The 19,719-nt window shown below is 55.1% G+C and overlaps 1 protein-coding gene across 1 annotated transcript in view; it reads right to left on the bottom strand.

Moving 5' to 3' along the window:
• Window positions 1-1,348: 1,348 nt before the first annotated feature.
• The window catches only part of KDM2B (lysine demethylase 2B), a 31,326-nt gene continuing 12,955 nt past the window's right edge, over window positions 1,349-19,719 (bottom strand). Inside the window, 11 exon segments of the mRNA XM_027853536.1 lie at window positions 1,349-1,816; window positions 5,184-5,402; window positions 6,932-6,953; window positions 6,955-7,094; window positions 7,185-7,348; window positions 7,896-8,566; window positions 8,701-8,739; window positions 9,528-9,788; window positions 10,000-10,086; window positions 11,329-11,472; window positions 14,398-14,622. Coding sequence (XP_027709337.1) covers window positions 1,635-1,816; window positions 5,184-5,402; window positions 6,932-6,953; window positions 6,955-7,094; window positions 7,185-7,348; window positions 7,896-8,566; window positions 8,701-8,739; window positions 9,528-9,788; window positions 10,000-10,086; window positions 11,329-11,472; window positions 14,398-14,622 — 2,154 coding nt within the window. The 3' untranslated portion in view covers window positions 1,349-1,634.

Below are 19,719 nucleotides of genomic sequence, written 5' to 3'. Positions count from 1 at the left end.
CTAAGTCTGTGACACTGTTGTTTTCTGCTAGAAACCCAAGTGTTACAGGATGTGTTTTTCTCAAAACACTAGTAGTTAACCCCTCGTTAGGTCTGAGACTACTTGTTGTACCTGAACTGTTTGCTATAAAACGTTTGAGGTTCTCCCTCTCCATTTCGTGGTAATGCCAGAAATGCAATTAAGAGTGCTTTCTGAAGAAACAGGAAAAAGAAGTGAAAAGAATGCTGAGTAGACATGTTGCCTCCCATACAGACGAGGACCCCGGACAAGTCCACGCAGCCTTGTCTCTCCCAGCTCCGTCCAAACCTAGGAGAGTCATCTGTGTTACTAGGAATTAGAGGGTATTGCTGTTTCCCATGGTGTTTGCTCTCCTGTGACATGGTCAAGATGGGTTTGCCCTCCAAACCGATTCTTCCCCACCTCCCAGAACAGAAACCCTCAAAGGCTTGCGGTGTTGTCTTTTGTACAATTGTTTATACAAATTCAACAAAGGTAAAACTTCATCGAGAAGGGCTATGAAAACACCACCTTACAACAATGGCACTTATGAATGCATAATTGTACAGTAAGGAAAGAATCGTGGCAGAAAACCTGAACCGAGAACTCACATTGCAAAGGAAAGGAGAAAAGAGACTATGTTTGACCATTTATTCTGTGGCTTGACTCACTGTATAAATTAGGTCTATAGAGTAACAAGAGCTCATGCTGGAGCGAAAACCTCCGATGTGCAAAAGCTGAAACTGGAATTGAAAAATTTTGAGAAAAAAGGTGAATCCTATACAGAGAAGACTTGGCCAAATGTCTTACTTCAACTATAACTGACACTGTTTTTCCACAACATGCTTCTGTCACTTCTGAAGGATACAAGCAGGATATAAACTCCCATTCAAACATGCTTTTAAATTGAAAGTGTGAGCCTGCTTGGCCAGACCTGGGCACATCTGCTGATGGATTATTTTTGTCTTATGAAGTCTAGATAGGTTAAGTTGTCTCCTACCGTAAGTAAACCATAAATGTTGGCAAGCCCAAACCAAAATCAAAAACAAAAAACAACACTGGTGTGCATTCAAATGTTGCATAAATAACCTTTAAACAATTTGTACAAAAATAGTTCTGCATCATGTATCGTGTAACAAAAACAAAACAAAACACAGGATGGGTTGAGGCGGCAGAAATGCAGCTTGTGGTCCATTGGAAAGATACTAAAAACTTGGCAGGGGAGGGGTCACCGTGGGAAAAAAGAGGAGCAGAAATTAAAAAAAAAAATGTACACTTCCAAGCTCATGCTCTGGTACTTTAAATAATATCTCCACAGTCCATCCTTCCCTCCCTCCCCACCCCACCCCGCCCCGCCCCCCAGCTGTGAATGTCTCTTAGGAATCGTCACAGAAGCCAGGGAGTGCAGAGTGCCCTGGCCCGTGTGTGCGCTGGGCGTTCACAACGAGGGAGGTGAACTCGGTCCTTTCCGGGATCATTCGATCAATAGATAGGGCTTGTAAAATGGGATCTTTGCTCTCCTCTGTGAGTCCAAGTTCCAAGTGTAAAATAAAATCCCCATGTATTCTGAAACGAAAGTCATTTTCTCCCTCTCCTTCCCCCCTCCCCAGCCCACTATTTACACACCTGTCCTTGGACTAACTCAGTTTCTGTAGGAGTTTTTCTTCCACTTGCCCAAACTGGACACTCACTGACATCTCGGCTATGAACTGCTCACAGCCTTCCTTGGTCACCTGTTTACAGTACCTTAGGTCAATCTGACAGATATTTCCACAACGTTTAAAGAATGACAGGCACTGGTCAGTAACCTTATTGCAGTCTGCAGTGAAGACAAAACAGAAAGAAGACAACTATCAGTGTTCTTGTTTTTCGGGACATTGACACACATTAAGGTATGACTGAAGCTCTGGTCATCTGGCAGCCGCAATGACAGATGGCCAACAGGGGAAACCCAACTTCCCTCCCGCCATAAACGGCCTGCAGGTCGATCACAGGTTGGTAGGTGGCCAATGAGAGCCTAGACTGAGAAGTGAAAGCAACCTCTGATAGATGTGGGACCGAGGGCCCAGATGGATTAAATTAGCTGTCTGTTAAGGAGTTGAGCTGGGATTCAAATCCATGTGGATCCTGCTGCTTCCCACAAATGACCTCAGAAACTATCTAGTTTAACTAGCTAATTTTACTGAGAAAGTAAGGCCCTGTATTAGTGAGTATTTGTTCAATTGAAATGAATTGTCCATCAGAAGTGTCAAACACTAGGAGTGTTGCTGCTGAACCAGATTAAAACATAATTGGTAAAAATTTTACAAAATAAGTAAAAATACAACAGAATGTAGATAATGTGAACTTGTGGTTTTCCGAGTCAACATAGCCCTCAGGGAGCCTTCTGTATGGGTTAGTGTCCCTGTTTCTATTTGAATTTGACCTCACTGCCCTAGATCATACTGAGAGTCAAACTCCACTCTGACTCAGATGGCCTAGAATGCTTTGAGTCTGATCTTCAAAGCCGATTTCCGATGCTGGAAAGCAGAAAAGTAGTGTGGTAAAATGATAAGATTTGGAGAGACAGGTCCGGGTTGGGATCCCAGAGCTTTGCCAGTCACTGCCTAGGTGATGCTGGGGAAGTCCCTGACCCCAGCTTCAGTTTGCTCATCCTCCTCCAGGCTCTCCCTGTACTCCTGAAAGCAAGGTTAATCCACCTGAGAGGACCAGGAGGACACGCGAACTGTCTGGAAGAACCACCCAGCCCCCATCCATGGCCTCAGGTGGGGCCAACAGCAGAAAATGGATGCTGCACTCTGCCTGGCAGCTCGGGGGCTGGGAAGGCCCACCCAGTGCTAGGCGCAAGGTGGAGACATGGTCCACAGGGCCACATCACAACCACACTTCCCGTGCTGGGGGGTTAATGGTAAAGGACAAGGCCAAAAACCGGCCTGGAGCAAACCTGAGAATCCCCAGGAAGTGGCCACACAAGTGCCCCCGCACCCCCACCCTAAACAGAGGCTCCCCAGGAGCGTGCATTTCTTTGACGCTGATGGGCCATGCAGCTCCGACAGGGCCATTGGGGGCCTGGCTTGAGCATGCGGCCTGCTCCTGCTCCCCAGGCTCAACTTAGCACCAAGGAGAGCAATGAGAACCCTGGGCAGAGGGACTTCCAAGTTTCTTCCCAAACAAAAGACTCAAAAAGGTGGGTCCTAAAGGGCTACAAATTCTGCAGGCAAGAGTGCTTGAGGATTAGATCAAAGAGGGAGCTGGAGATCTAGCCACCACTCAGCAGGGCCTCCCTGCAAAAGACGGGGCCCCGCCCTTAGCAATCTTCAGATCTTCATGGGGAAGCAAAAGGAACATAAGGAAGGGAAACAAATCAAGAGTCCATAGCAGGGCATAACTCGGTGGCCAAGTGGACCGAGCAGAAGGTAAGAGCAGCCCTGGCCTGTCCCAGAGGCCCACAAGAGGTCCTGGAGGGACGGCAGAAGCCGAGTTACCCAGGGAAGGGAGCTGCCACGTCCACTGCTAAACATCATGACGTGGAAGAGGCACACACCAACTGAAGCCCACCTAGGAGGGCATCTAGGACCTTGTAAAGTCCTACGTTTGTGACATGTGGCGGATCTACTGCAGGAACTGAGAACACTGAGCCCAGAGAAAAGGTAGGGGGAAAGGCTCTCTGCATCAAGCATCGGCCTAGGTTCAGGCCCTCTGCGAATCCGGCACAGCACAGGGAGGGCAGTGAGTGGCAGCCGGGGAAGGGACGTAAATGGGGCCACGACAGGCGAGCCACGTGCTCCTTCCTGAAGCCGTGGGAGTGCTGATGTGGCAGGTCAGGCTCAGAGAGGACAGAACAGACTCGCTCGGAGCAGAGGCAGAAGGTACAAAGAAGTCAGTTCAGACGAAGTTCAGAAAAGCCTCCGAGAAACAGGAGCTGCCCCCAAGTGGGGTGGGCTGCCAGGGACACAGGTGCACGCGGCTGCCCTCTCCTTGGCGGCGTTCAAGTGTAAAGAGGACCACTCGTGGGGATGGCGAATGGGCAAAGTCATGGATTCAGAGCTGGAAGGGATATCCCGCCCAGACAACTGGCGTCATCGACGTTCTACTGCGAACTGAGCTCGTTCGCTCCTTCCCCACTACATCTGAATCTGCCCCTCTGGGGAACGCCGCAGCCACTGCGCATCTGACACCTCTGATCATTTCATGGATGAGGAAACGGAGGCCCAAAGAATCACCTGCCCAAGCCCCAGCAGCCTGTCAGTCTCAAGCTCTTGCTAGCATACCCCAAGACCTCACCCAGCCCGGCCCACTTGGGACAAAGGGGAGCTGGAGCAGAGTCACATGACCAGCAGAGCGTGTCCACCCGGTGATTTCTGCAGCCAGGGGGGCTCCAAGGGAGCAAGTCTTGGGCAGGGACGGCCCGAGGCCCAGAGGCCATCGATGGGGCTGATGGAGAGAGCAGTCAAAGATGCTTCCGAGGATCTGGGCCTGGCTCACAGAATGGTGGCTTGCGGCAAGAAGCTCCAAGTGGGGAGACTTGGCAAGAGACAGGCTTAGCCAGACTGCACGGTTCAAGACGGCCGGGAGCCATGTGCCGGCCAAGTAGACAGAGATCAGGAGCCCTGGACGCCCGAAGGAAAAGGAAGGAGGAAGGGGAGGGAGGGCTTGAGCTCTGGAAACATCCGAGCAACTTTCAGGAGCAGGCTCCTTCCGTTAAAGTTGGAGGAGCTGAGAAAAGTGCAAAAAGGGCAAGAAAGCCAGAGTGTGTTGTGTGAGCTGCTAGTGTACCCCCCCCAACCACACACACACACACGTGCGCGCACACGCACACTCACACACGGAGAGGGCGCATGGGTCCCAGAGCTTGTTGTGTGAGCTGCTAGTGTAACCCCCCCCCCAACACACACGCACAGGGAGCATGGGCCCCGAAGATGCTGCTGCAGACACAATGCACTGGTGCCTGCCTGGGGTGGGTTCACAAGGACAGGCCCTCGGGGAGGAGCAGGCAGCGGGGTGGGTGTGTAAAGTACAACAGAGAGGAAGGGACAGGAGGGCAGCCAGAAACCACGAGCACTTTCTAACCAGCTTTCATCAGCACAGGAAAGCCTCTACGCTCCAAAGCGTGGAGCCTCAAGTCAGTGTCTCCGGCGGGTCCCTCCCCCACCAGCCCAGCTGGCCAGCTGAAGACAGGTCCTTACCTGATAAGTTAATTTCTGTTAAGGAATCCCTGGTGGTCGTCCCTACCGCTGTCAGCAGGTTGATGGACTGGTCAGTGACGTGGTTACAGTAACTGAGGTGCAGTTTGGAGAGTAGGGGCATGTGGCGGATAATGAGCCGCAAGGAAGCATCTGTGATGTCCAGCCCAGCCAGGCGTAGTTCCACAATGTTTCGGAGCTTACTCCTATTGTCCATCTGGCCTGATTAGGGTAGGGAAGAACAAGTGTTAGGTTAAAAGTAAGTAAAAAAGAAAGAGACAGAGAGCAAGAGCACGAGCTGATCCTGGTGGAGCACTCCCAGAAATGGGAGAATGGCCAAGGTGCAACTGGGTTAGAGGCTGGAGTGACGTGGACCCCAAAGGCCCAGATCCAGATAACCCCCCTACCTGCCACCCTCGGCAGCAGCCAGGGATGGAGGGCAGAGAAGGACTGTGCTGAGGCCCCAGTGACAACACGTAGTCAGTCCAGGGGCCGTCATGAAGGGAGGAAGGGGGAAAGGGAGCTAAAAAGGAAAGGAGCCCGTGCTTGCATGCCCTGGTCAGAACTTGAGCCACCATGACTATACTGTAGATGGTAAGCTCTCCAGGGCAGCAGACCCACTGTGTACTTAGCAAATACGGTTGTTTTTTCATTGAATACAGCAATTTTTTTTTTTTTTTAAATCAAATGCTCCCATTATATTAGTAGGATGTAAGCTACCTAAGAGCAGCAAGTGTGCTCCATTTTTGCCTTTGAGCCTAGCATAGGGCTTGGCATAGAGCACTGTAGATTCCCTCAGCCCCCAAGGCCTTAGCGCTTCAGGCTGACTCCAGGGAAAGGCAAGTGCCCAAGGTCTCTGTGCTCCTTACAGTCCAGAAGGGAAACTTGGACCTGCTCTAAACTGTGCCCCCCGGTTCCCTGAGAGCTCTGCCCTGAATATGGCCTTAACGCGAACCTTTTGTTCCTGTGGGCAACAGGGAAAGGACAAAGACTGTGGAACGTAAACGATGGTGTTGGTGAGCTGTGAGCAAGTCAGAGCAAGCTGGGTAACTGACTGATGGATGCCAGGGAAGAAAGCAGCACCAAGAGAATTTACAAAATGACCAGTGATGTAAATGGAAAGGACATAGAGGAAGGCAAAGACAGTTGTGTGTAGAGCTGTACAAACACTGTGCAGTTGATTCACTGAGATAGCATTTGATATCTAAAAATATGACTGATACAAAAAGGATTGCAGCTGGATGGCCCAGTGGATAGAGCTCTGGCCCTGGAGTCAGGAGAACCTGAGTTCAAATCGGGCCTCAGACACTTGACACTTACTAGCTGTGTGACCCTGGGCAAGTCACTTAACCATGATTGCCTCACAAAAAACAACAACAAAAAAAAAAAGGACAAAAAGGATCAACAAAAACCTTTAAGAATTGTAATAACATTAATGGGCTGATTTGACCACAGGCTGTCCAAGAGCCCTGATCTATGTGAGTGTGCTGGCAGAGGCAGCAGCTCTAGAGGGCAGGGAGGGGGGCACCTCGTCCCCCAGTACTGCTCCGCTCTGTCGGCACTGTCCCTCACTGCGAGGGCCTTCCCCACTTCTATCTGTCCTGTCGGTCTCTTGTATTTACCTACTTATGGGTTCCCTGTCTCCACCCGAGGGCAGGGACGGACATTCTTCCCCTGGTACCCTCAAGGCCCGGCACACAGGGAGTGCTGGTTTCCCGCCCCTTGACAAAGGCACCCGTCTGCCATCATACCTGGCCGGTTGTCTGTGGGGGGGGGACAGCAGGTCCCGCATCTGGGCGTCCTTGAGTCCTTCCACCCACTGCACGTCCAGTGTTCGCAGCAGAGGACAGCTGGAGCTGCACAGGGCAGAGACGGCGATCCAGGAGCAGCCAGACAACAGCAGGTCCCGGAGCCCTGCGGAGCACGGGCAGCCGTGAGCCACACGGTCAGCCGCGAGCCGCATGCCATGCTCCGCCGGGGGTGGGGTGGGGGGGGCCCACTCACCAGGCAGCCTGTTGATGAGCCAGCTGAGCTGCTTCTTGGAGATGTTGGTCCAGCTGAGGTCCAGGGTGATGGGCTGTCGGCGGATGATGCCACTGAGCATGAGCGGGGTGATGGATTTGCAGTGGTTCAGGTCGATTTTGGTCCATAACCGCTTATCACAGCACCTGCGACCGACGCCCACAGAGAGGGGTGAGAGGCCACAGAGGCGAAGGGACGGGCCCTGGGCAGTCATTTCCGAGCGAGGCCCGAGAAGGGATGAGCTGACACCCCGATGGGGGCCGGCCCTCCCATGCCCTCCAGCCTCGGCGGCTGCCCCTACAACTCCTTCTTAAAGGAGTCTCCAGCCCCAGAGCACAGGCTCTTCACCGCGGGTGGATCATGAATGTGGACAGGAAAAAAATTTCATCTTTATTTTCACTAACCTCTAACTGAAATTGAGCATTTCCTTAAAAAAAGACTGTGACTGGCACTTAACAGCTTCCCCAGGTGGCCAAACGCCATCAAAGGGGAAGGGCCCGTGGGGCTCACTCCCATGGCCCTCGAGCCCCGGACGCCCCATTCTAAGAAGAGAGGCCCTCCGGCAGCGTTCTGTCCCCCCACTTGGGCCCAGCCTTTGGCTCGGTGTGTCTGTGCCATGACACCACTGCCAGGGTCTGCCTTCCCCGGGGGCACCACTCCCAGTTCCCCTTCCAGCCCCTCCCCGCTCCTCACCAGCGGTTCCAGGTCTTGCAGACCCGCATACAGACACAGAGGTCACTGTGGCTGAGGTAGCTGAACACGGCCATCCACACTTCCCGCTGCATGACGTGGGCGGCGCCGTCATCCAGGGGCAGCGAGTCTGGCGGGGGGCTGATGGGCGGCGGGCGGATGACGTGCCGCTCCATCTGGATGCACTTGGGTGGGGACAGGGAGGGCGGGGGCCGCGCCGGGACGCGGGGGGGGCTGCGCAGGCCGGGCACGAGCGGGTGCCGCAGCTCGCGGGGGGCCCCGTTGAGGCCCTTGCTGAAGCGGGGGGGCCGCTCGCTCCCCAGCATGCGCTTGGGCTCCTCGTTCTCGCTCTCTGGCTCCGACTTGATGGGCTGATGGTTCTCATTGGCGAGGCTGTTCTCGGTCTTCTGGATCTCCTGGTTCAGCTCCTTGCTGAGTTCCTTGCTCAGTTCCTTGTTGGGGAGCCGCCGCTTACGGCGGGCCTTCATTTTTTTGTCTGGGCCCTCGGCGCTCTCGGTGCTGGGCCCTGCGGTGGGGGAGCTGGACCTGGACTGGTCACTCTCCTTGCTCTTGGGGGGCGCCTCGGGCAGGTCGTCCTCGGGCTCCTGCTTGAAACGCCGAGGGGGCTTGTTGGCCAGGCCCACGCGGTCCTCGGCATTCTTCCAGGACCGCCGCTGCAATAACAAGGTGGCCTGGCCTTAGCAAAAGGCACCCCAGGGCACCCCGCACCCCGGGGCCCGACACACAGCTCCAACAGGGCGAGGGTCTAGGACTCTGGGGTGGAGAGGGCTCAGGGGAGGGGAGGTACCTTTTTCCTGAAAAGCTTCTCCTCCTTGACGAGTTTTAGCTGTCACGGGAAAGAAAGAACACAGAGCTTGGCCCCTGTTTCTAGGGGCCGGCCCAGCCCCAATGCAGCTCTCCCATCCTGACCAGGTCCACGGTCCTGAGAGAGCCTGGGAGCGCAGGCAGGCCTCTGGCCCCATCCCTGTGACTCCCTCAACAACACCAGAATGACGGGCAGCTGGGTCCTGCCTCTCTGCTTTTGGGGAAAGCAGAAAGGTATGGCTAGTGGCCCATTTACTCAGTGCCTACAGAGGCTGGCCACTGGACATGAGGAAAAGCGGAGTCCTCTGGAGGTGACGTCCCAGGACAGACGGGGAGCCAGCCACACCAGAGGCCACAATAAAGGGGAGGAGAGGCTCCAGGCGCCACCCAGTGGCCAAGCGGACGTGGCCAGGATCCTGGAGATCATTGATAGAGGTTTGCAAAGTGCTTTGCATGCATTAGACCAAGAGATGGACAGATGCAGAGACCATCTGCTGCACGGGGTGCGATGGGTCTGTCCTCTGGGCACGACCAACACCTGAGAAAACGGGAAGGCATCTGCCGCCTTCTGAGCTCTGCGGTGCACAGACCCCGCCCGGAGCTGGCCAGGATGTGGGACAGTCGCCCCCAACGCTCCCGGCCTGCTCCGGGGAGTTTCTCTGTGTTCAGGGCAGCTCGCAGCCGGGCCCCCTGGGTTCTACGCCCTGGTCCCATCCCCACAGAGCGCCTCAAGGTCCCCTGGGCCGCGGGCCTAGAGCCGAGCCCCCCGCCTTCCTGCTAGGTATCGTGCCCGCTGCCGGCCGTCCCTACCCGCTTCCGAGCGTTTAGCTCCTGGGGCTTCTCGAATTTCCGCTTCCTCCTCAGGTGAACTTCGTCAGACTTTCTGCGAAGGACGGCATCGGCAGGCGCCTTCTTGGCGTGCTCTTCGGACTTCCGCCGGGCAGCCTCCTCACACTCTCCTCGCCGTTTGGTCGAGTCCGGCCCTTCCTTGTTGTCCCGGTTCATCTTCTGCTCCTTTAGCAGCGAGCCGGGCAGGTTCGAGGCGTACTTGAACCCGGGGCCGCGCTTTTGCTTGTACGCCAAAAAGAGAAAAACACAAACAACCTTTATATCTTCGGACTTGAGCCTTCCTTTATTCACGCCTACGCCGTGGGGTGGATTCCTGGGGCAGAGTGGAGGCCGGAGACCCCAAAGTGGACCGGCCAGCCACGAGGCCCCACCCCTGCCCGACGCTGGCGTGACTCGCCCTGCCCTGCCCTGGGACCTGGCCACTGACACTCACTTTCCCAGTCTTGCCAGCATGATTGCACTTTGGACACTCCCAGCAGTTGGGGAGCTCATCGTTGACCACGCCGTCTGACTCCTTCACCTGCACGAAAGAAGGCACGTGAGCGTGGAGGAACGTCGCATCCCCACACCCCCTTCCAGCACCACCACCGCTGGTCACCCTCTGGCCAAAGCCCCACCTTGTCCAGACACAGGAAGAACATGAGGCCCAGAAGATCTGGACGTGAGGGAAGGGGAGGATGGAGATGAGAACTGAACAAACCCTGGGTGGCCTCACCCCCGTCCCCAGGCAGGGGCACCCCGGGCAGCCTCCACAGTAACCCATATACACCCCTCCTCCTCTCTCCTCCCAAGCTACCCTCATGCCTGTTACTGACCGGGTTGGTGCCAGGGGTAAAAAAAGGTGCCCGCTGGGGCCATTTTCCTCTCAAAAAAGTTGCCAGCTGCTGCAGGAGGCTGGCCCTAGCCAGTGTCTAAGCTGAACTACACACAAGATGAAGTCACCCTGCCCCTTGGGCACCCAGCTTCTATTCAGGTACGGTGAGGTCAGCCCTGAAGCACTAGTTCCCTGGGCAAAGGTCACGAGGGAATATGGGAAATCCCTGGGGCCGGTGGAAGAACCAAGCAACCAGAGGCTTAAGAACATCCCAGCTCACGGGGCAGGCAAACGGTCCTGGGGGGGGGGGGGGCTCCAGTGTTCTCCCCTGCTCCCCCCTCCTAGGAGGCACACAAGTCAGAAATCTGGACGAGCTCCCCAGGCACCCTGTCTCCACCCAGAAAGCTCAGCTCCCCTCTCCCTCCTTTTCTAGGGGGGAGGGGGGAGCTGGAGAAGACAACCGCAGTGGATTCTGGGAGTTGTAGTCCAACTGTGATAACGACCAGGGTGGAAATTCTGACCAACTCCTCAGAAAACCTTCCTGAGATGGTGGTGGCCATGCAGAACCCACCAGCTTCAGCTGGCCAGAGGCCTTCTGGTGCCAGCCCAAGCAATGGGCACCTAAGGGTATACGAGGGCTCTAGTTTCTAAGCAGGAGTGCCCAGGTCCAAGAGTGTGGAGTCTGCTGAAGGCCTAGGCGGGGGGGGGGTGTCTGCCATTCAGGCCCGTGCGACACTTGCAGTCTGACTAGATGGCCCCAGACCGCCCAGGCCATCTCACACCGTCTCCAGGAGGATGGCCCACAGCACTCCTCTGCAGGGGGGGCCGACAGCCACAGGCCTTGGGTAACCATCCCCGTCACAGAAGCAAGGTTTAAAGGGCAGGGCAGGCTGGGGAGTGACCTGATGACCCCACAGCAGGCGCAGGCATCCCGGAGCCAGCACTCACCTTAAGGCATCCAGGGTGGATGATTTCATTGCAAATGGAGCACTCCATAAGCATGAGGTTAAACTTGCCCTCCTCCTCCTCCACCGTGTCTTCCTTCCCTGCCTCTCCACACACCAGACACACGGCAGTGTGGGGCAGCACTGGCTGTGACCACGGCAGAAAGAGAAAACAAGGAGAGTCAGGCCCTGCAAGCAGGCAGCACCCATGGTGACCCCCTAGTGCCAGAGGCCTCCCTGCCATCCCCCTGAGGTGCGACCCTCAAGCCGCCGACCATGGCCCTGGAGGATCTGCAGGCTGCCTCCAGGGAGGAGGCCGAGGCATGGACGAAGACACCAAACAAGGCTCAAGGGAAAACCCTGTTCCTTCATTTCTGGGCAGACCCATGAGGAATGGGACAGAGACACCGCCCTTGAGTTTACACCGACACGCACCCATGCCTGAGCCCTGAGCAAGGGATGACCAACGTGCTGGGAGGCGCTGGGAGAGCTCACAGAGCCTGGGGAGTGGTCAGAGCGAGCTTCCTGGAGGAGGCAGCGTGAGAATGAGCCAGCAAGCCCTTGAAAGGCAGTGATGACAGGAGGACAAGGAATGTATTCGAGTTGGGACAACAGCTGAAACACAGTCCCCCATGCAGAGCAGAGGGAAAAGAAAGTGAAGGAAGCCGTCATCCTAACTCCGGTCTAATCTGGCGAGGGTCTGAACAAGGGGAGGAGAACTGAGGTCGCAGAACCCCGAGCACTTGCAGGTCAGGCCAGAGCAGGCAGAGGGCCAATGGACTCTGGGGTCCAGGACTAGCCCCAAAACCAGAACAAGAATGCTGGATCTGGGGCTGGGCAGGAGCACAGGGCCAGGGACAGCAAGCAGGTGAGGATGACCTCCTAATGTGCACACAAGCCAGGGGTGAACAGGGGAGTGTGTGCCGTGTGCAGCGGGACGGGAGAAGGTCCAGGGGCACCTGAGCAGAGGCAACAGCAAAGAGCCCGTGAGCAGACAGATCCCCGGAGCACAGATTTTGTGCTGGTGAGACCTCAAGGAGTTATCAAGTATAACCCCTTCCTTTTACAGGCTCAGAGAGGCTAGGTGACTCGCCCAGGGTCACACAGCTGCCAAGCCTCTGGGAGGGGATACAAACCCAGCTCAATAGAAGATGCTGCCTCTAAGGCTGTGCAAATTAGCAAGGGCCAAAAGTCAAGGCCTGGGAGCATTGGGCAAGTGCCTCCTCTCTCTTCTTATTCTTTCTGAGTAGAAGCTAGAGGTAGCTTGGTGGATACAGCGCTGGGCCTAGGGTCAGACCCGAGTTCAAATCTAGCCAGGTGACCCTGGGCAAGTCACTTAACCTCTGATTGCCTTAATCTACTGGAGAAGGAAACGGCCAAAAAAAAAATTATAAAAAAAAAAAAAAATGGAGTATCTTTGTCAAAAAAAGTCCACGAACAGTCTGGTCCACAGGGTCACACAGAACTGGACACAAGCGGACAACAAAGCAGGATAATGGTCACTGCCCATAGCTGGGCAAGGCAAGCGCGAGGCCAGATCCATGGTGGACGCAGGACCCCACGTCCCAGCTCAGCCCTCTAACCAGAGCTGGTCTTAGGCAAGAACTCAGAGAAGAAGGGGATGGGGCTGAATGGCCAGAACGTCTCCAGAGCCAGACTCTGCTCTCTCCCATGCGCCCCGGGGTCAGTCTTAGGGGTCAGTCTGATGCCAGGCAGACGCAACAGGATCTGACGGGCTGCGTCTGGGACAGCTTCCCCAAAAGACAGACTTATCATCCGTCTCCTGCGATGGCTGTCCAGGAGCCAGGTCATGCCTTGGAGGGCTCAGCTGGGGCTCTGGAGCTGGGGCCCTCCTGGCCTGTCTGCCACAGCACGGCATCACTGCGGACGGAGTCCAGGGCGGGATCTGTGGAGGCCGCCAGACCGGCCCAGCCCCTGCCGGCTGTCAATCACCCCTTATCTCACGCAGGAGTTCCTGGGGAGTAGGGCGCTGACCTTCCACCAAGACCTCTTCCTTTGAAAGCAGGAAAAGAAAGACCTAAAACTATCATCAACCCAACGACAAACTGCTGGCAGCCAGGTCACAGACAGGACACACCGCTGCTAGGGGGTGGGGGTGGGGGTGGGGAGCACAGAAGCCTCTGAGTTGAAAGCACTCCGTAAAAACCAAAATTAGAGAGGATGGAAATGATTTTTTTTGTTCCCCGGGGCAGATCAGTGCCTCCCCGAGTGAGGGATAGCCATCTTCTGAAGGGGAGCCCAGGAGCCCAAAGCAGCTTCATGGCTGCCCACAGGCAGTGCTGAGGGCCCTCATCATCTGGGGGCCATGCTGGGGTGAAATCCAGGAGGAGGGGGAGCTAGCAACAGCATCATCTGGGAAAGGGGCCAATTGCTGCCTTTCAGTTCACCCAACTAGGGACCCGGGGAATTAATAATGAAGTAAAGTCAGAGACCGGCAGCCTGTGCGCCACATGGGGGCTGTGGTGCCAGGAGAGCCGGTCAGCTTCCAAGGCAGGCCCCTCCCTCCTGAGACAGAGTGAACAATGGAGCCCTGGAGAACAAGACCCAGGCTGGCAGGCTAGGGCAGCATGGGGCCTCCTGGGCTCCCCACGCCTAGCGCAGGAGCTTTATAAATGCTAGGCTCTTGACCGACTACTGTGCTATATATAGCAAGGAGCGGGCTGCTGGAGCAGGATGAGACGCCTGGAACTCGCAGGACTGGTCTTCAGGCTACGGCCACGCACCTGGCGGGCAGACTCCATGTCCTGCTGGCATGGGCACAGCCGGCATGGCCTCTGAGAACCAAAGGTCCCCTCCAGCCAGGAGCAGGCCTTGGAGGGAGCCCTAAGAGAGGACTTGAAGACCAGACTGCTCCAGGCTAATCCCTGAGGTCAGAGCAGCCTGTGGGCATACGAGGGTCACTCAGGTCTCCTGTCCCATTAAGGAAGGAAGGAAGGGAATCGTGTCTGAGACTTTGAGTAGGGAGCCGTGGCTCAGTCATTCCCAGCTCACTGTGAGGGGAGAGGAGGGAACCGTGGGGGCCAGGGCCCTGACAAGCCCTGCTGGCACTTACCGCGATGCACTGTCTCATGATGCAGGACTGCTTCATCCGCCCGGGCCCCCCAAACTTCTTCATGTCCTTGCAAAAGTGACACTCTCCACACTCGGTCCGCAGGCAGGCCTCGCACTTGCGGCATCTCGTCCGTCGCCGGCGCGCCCCTGCCGTCGTCCGATTGGCGGCCAACTTCACCGCTGAGGCTGGGCCCAGCTTCCCCTTGGGCCGACCTACTGCCCGGTTCTGCAAGACGTCAGAAAACGTGCCTCGGTGAGGAGCTGCCCCAAGAAGGCCCCACAGCTGCATCCGCCCGGGGACAGCCCCTGGCCGGGCACAACACGGACTGCACAGCCCGTGTGTTCTCTGCATCTCCGCTGCCCTGAGAGGACCTCCCCCTCTGGGGCAGGGAACCGGGGGGGTGGGGGGGAACCAACGGCAGGGCAGGGAGTTCCATCCTGGGGTCTTTACTCCTAACCCCCAGCCCCATCACAGGCCCTAAAGTTGCCTCCAACTCTGAGGCACGTCCCATGTTTGCTGGGAATCAGCTGTGTTCCTCTGCTCAAAAACTGTTTTTAAAAACCCAAACCCAAAACAGAAAGACCCAAAAACACTGGAGGCAGTGGAGGACCATGGAAACAGCCAAGTTTGGAGTCAAATTAAAATTTGGGTTCAAATGAACCTGAGTTCAAATCCCAGCTCAGCAATGTACCCAAGTGACCTCGGGAAAGTCACTGAAACTTCTCTCTGAGTCAGTTTCCTCACCTATAAAATGAGGACAACAGCACCTACCTCATAAGGTCGTGAAGATCGCAGATCAGATCAAAAGCACTTTGCAAACCTTAAGGTATTCTAGAAATGCCATTATTACTCAACTGCTCTAGGCCCAAGCCTCCTCAGTTGTAAAATAAGTAACAACACGTCATTTCTTGAGATCTCAAACTGCTCTTTTGACGCTCCTGCCCCATTTTACACAAGAGGAGACTGAGGCTGTGTGGTCGGGGCACTACTAAGTGTCTGAGGCAGGACGGGCCCTGATTGATGTCTTCCTGCCTCAGAGATGAAGGCCTGGCCCCCACAGCCTCCACTGTCTCTTCAAGCTCTAAGAACCCATAAATCTCCCCTGGAACAGGGCGGGAAGAGGTAACCGGTACATTTCCCTGCCTCCTGCCCAGGCCTGGGGCCTGCCTGTAAGTTAGTCTATGTTATTCTATACTTAGTGAATCAGAGGCCACTTTTTTCTGGCTGAATCCTTCCAGCTATTGAGAGCCTTCACATTAATCCCAGGGTCCTTCTGAAGACTAAATGTTTGGGAAAGGAGATAGCTGCCACGTTTCAGTTCGCTGTACTAGGAACCAGGGGAGTTCATTTTAAATTCTGGACCACCCCTTTCCCAGAAAACCACCCAACTCGGTCTTTGTTCCACCACACACAACCAGAAATACCCTGGCTGTGGAGCAGTGGAGGAAGAGCAGAAAGGCCTTTCTACGTCTGGGGCCCCAGGTCCCAAGGGGCTGCCTCTGGGAGGAGAGCAGGCCTGAGTATCAGCAGAAGCCCAGGGCCCTGGATGGCCGGCCGGTAGAGTGGGAGCACCTGGTGCAAACCCTGCCTTCAGTTACTAGGCAGGAAACTTTGGGCAAGTTCCTTAAACCCTGAGGGGCTGGTTTCCTCATAGGAAAGAAGAGGCCTGGACTAAAATCCTCCACCCAAGACAGCGCGAGCATGCACGCGTGTGTGTCTGTGTCTGTGTGTCTCTCCTCCCTGCCTCGCCCCGCCCCACCCCCAAAATACACACAATGGCCCCTCTTCCAGACCACTTCTCCATATAGGAATTTTAAATTTTACATCTTCCTCCTTGGGAAAGCTCACCTCCATCACTTTTGATATGTCAGCTCCTGTGCCCCAAATTCACAATGGAGGCACACCCCCCACTTCTGTGAACATAAAGCCACCTATTTAGAACTGAGACCTCAGAACCCCATTTTGCAGGTGAGGAAACTGAGGCACAGAAGGTAAATGACTTGCCCAGGGTCACCCAAATAGTAAGTGTGAAGTTAGGTGATCTAAGAATTCAAGTCCTTCTAACTCTGACTCTCAGGTCTACAATGCCATGCTGACGGGGCTTCTCTAGCTGGTAACATCAGCCTGACCCCCAAGGTGAAGCCTCCAATGTCCCCCTCCCAAGTGTGCTCCAGAACCCTGGGCAGAAGCTGGCTCTCCAACTACCCATCTCCCTCCCTTGCTGAGCCAGAGCTCCCTCCTTCCAGGCTCAGGCCAACCTGCCCATCAAAGCCGGGCTTCACCCCCAGCCACTGCCCAAGGCTGTTCTGGAGTATCAGGAGTTCATGTGTGGGCAGGTGTTGAGTGAGCTCCCCCTAGGGACGTACAGAGGGGAAGGGCCTGCCCACACTCAGGGAGGAGGGAGGGGTACTTTCAACGTGAGGGGTCTCACCACAGACTCTCCAGGACCATCTCAGCCTCCCACGCCCTACCCCGCTGGAGCCTCCAGCTTACTAGAAAAGAAGGGAAGGCACAGCTGACTGTGGAGAAGCAGGAGCTGCCACGCTGCCCCAAAGTGAGCAGGACAAGATGGCATGGGGGCATGGAGGAACAGTGTGTCAAACCCCAAATGTGACAGACCGCCTCACAAGGCCGTGGGTCCCCCTCACCAGGGGGCCTCACACCACGTCTGGGGACAGAAGGACCAACTTCTGTGACAGCTCAGCTTCCCCGCCTTGGTCAAGGGCATATTCAGAGGGAGTGGATCTGGCCAACATCTTCTCCCATGCCCAAGGACTAGCACCGTATTTTGTAAGTTAAGTCTAAGTGTGCCTGCTGGCTACAAGAGACTGCAAGCCTCCCAAGGGCATGGGTGGTCTTTGAGTGATTGGTGCTGAAAAAACACTTGATTAACTGATTGGTAGAAAATGCATTCACAGATGGTCAAGGACAGGACAGATCTAAAGCCTCAAGAGCCCTCACAGGTCACCAAGCCCAATCCCCTCATTTTACAGCTGAGGAAACTGAGAGAAAGAGAGGAGAAGGAACTTGCTTATAGTAAGTATCAAGGAGGATCTGAACCCAGGTCCTCCTCTGCCGTCTCCACACTACATGAGCCTGGGGGCCTCCGATGGCCCCGGCATCGACGACGGTCAACAAGAGGGTGTCTGGAAGGCAAAGGACAAGCGAAGGGAGTGGCCCAGTCAGAAAAGGCCTGATGGGAAGGGCTAACAGAAAGGGAAATACACCGAGTGGCCAGGCCAGGAAACACACCCTGAGACCAGCCCCCCCAATCCACGAACCACACCCCCATCAACCCATCTGTAAATCCTAGAGACAAGTCACAGCTCAGGAGACAGCCACGGACTCCTGCACTCAGCGGCATCCTGCCCTCTCTTCCTCCCACCACAAACACAAACGGAAACCAAAGCTGCCCCATCTAAACAATTCTGACCTCCCCCTCCCCCGCGGGATCGTGGAAGGCAGCAAAGGGCTGTTGGCTGGAGGCATCTTCTAGTCCTAAGTTCATACTGGCCGTGCGTTTCAATCCTCTCCTTTTACAAGGAGGAAACAGGCCCAGAGAGGCTGGTGAAGTTACTTGCCCAGGGTCACACAGATAGCAACATCCTGACATCCAAATGGGCTCCCAGATCCTTAGACCCAGCAGGTCAGAGCGGCAGGGGGTCTCGGAAGCCATCCAGCTCAACTCTTACTGAATAAGAATTCCCTCTACAACACAAAGAAACCTCCAATGACTCCCTAGTACCACCATGTGGAAAACAAATTCCTCAACATGGCTTTTTATTTATTTATTTTTGGTGAGGCAATCAGGGTTAAGTGACTGGCCCAGGGTCACACAGCTACTAAGTGTCAAGTGTCTGAGGCTGGATTTGAACTCAGGTCCTCCTGACTCCAAGGCCAAAGCTTTATCCACTGCGCCACCTAGCGGCTCCTTCTCGGCATGGCTTTTAAAGCCTCCCACCATCACCCAGCTCCTACAGACCCTTCCCGGCTCATTAAACGCCACTCCACATTCATGAACCCTGAGTACCAGTCACACAGTCTGCTGGCTCTTTCCTTACACGTGAAATTCCATTTCCCACTCTCAAGTCTGAAACACTCTAAGTCACTAATTAGAGAAATGCAAATTAAAGCAACTCTGAGGTACCACCTCACACCTGTCAGATTGGCTAAGATGACAGAAAAAGAAAAGGACGAATGCTGGTGGGGCTGTGGCAAAAGAGGCACGCTGATGTACCACTGATGGAACCTCAGCCAGGCCAACCTTTCTGGAAAGCAATCTGGAACTATGGCCCAAAAAAATTATTAAACTGGGCACAGCCTTTGGGCCAAATGAATCCCAAAGAATCAAAGAAGAGGAAAAAGACCCTTTTTGTGGGAGCAGAGGGGATGTTCATCAACTGGGGAACGGGCTAAACGAGCTGTAAGAAACAATGGGGACGATTTCAGAGAAACCTGGAAAGACTTGCTGAAACCGAAACCAACTGTAACAAGCAGAACCTGCTTCCGGTTAAGGAAGTAATGGAGACTCAGCGTAGACTGAGAAACCTTTTTTGGACATAAATCAAAGCAGGAATTTGTTCTGTGTGACTCTTCATATTTGTAACAGGGGTTTTGTTTTTCTTGCTTTCTAAATGTTTGGGGGGTGGGGTGAGAGGGAAAGAACGAGGACTTGAAGTAACAATCATCTTCCTTCTGACCGCTTGTTCTTGCGAGGCAGTTGGGGTTAAGTGACTTACCCAGGGTCACACAGCTAGTAAGCCACAACCGACCCTGAAGCCCCCCAGGGAGAGGCTGGCCTAGATGTGTCCCCTACTCTGATACTCTGACACTGTTATCCATATGATGTCTTGGACAAGGAAAGGAAGATACTGAGGAGAGCCCTCCCCACTCCAAACAGTTTTAGAAAAATCAAACCCTCTGTCCTTCCAAGCCTGAGAGCCAGGGAGCCAACGAGGTCTCAGACCCCAGGGCCGGAGCCTCAGAGACTTGCACTGCAGGGGGCTCCCGGGCAGCCTGCCCCACCCTTCTCAACACCAATCCCTCTACAGCACAGCCAGGGAGTCATCGGCTGGATGCCCACTAACGGGGCTAACAGGCTCCTTTCCAGAGCTCCTCGTTCTACCTTGGGACAGCTGTCACTACTGGGAAGGTTTTCTTCCCTTCGAGCCTGAAATCCCGCTCTCGGCTAAAGGCCCGTCAGCCTGACTCAGGCATCAGGCCCATTTATCCAGCCGTCTCTCTTTGGGCCTCAGGGCCACCGGGAAGGGCCCAGGTAATCCGTTATAAACCTAAGGGATTGGCAAGTAGACATTGGGGCAG

The sequence above is a fragment of the Vombatus ursinus genome, unplaced genomic scaffold (assembly GCF_900497805.2).
Source record: "Vombatus ursinus unplaced genomic scaffold, bare-nosed wombat genome assembly UNPS02009994.1, whole genome shotgun sequence".
Classification (NCBI taxonomy): Eukaryota; Metazoa; Chordata; class Mammalia; order Diprotodontia; family Vombatidae; genus Vombatus; species Vombatus ursinus.
This window is presented reverse-complemented; position numbering and strand designations above follow the sequence as displayed.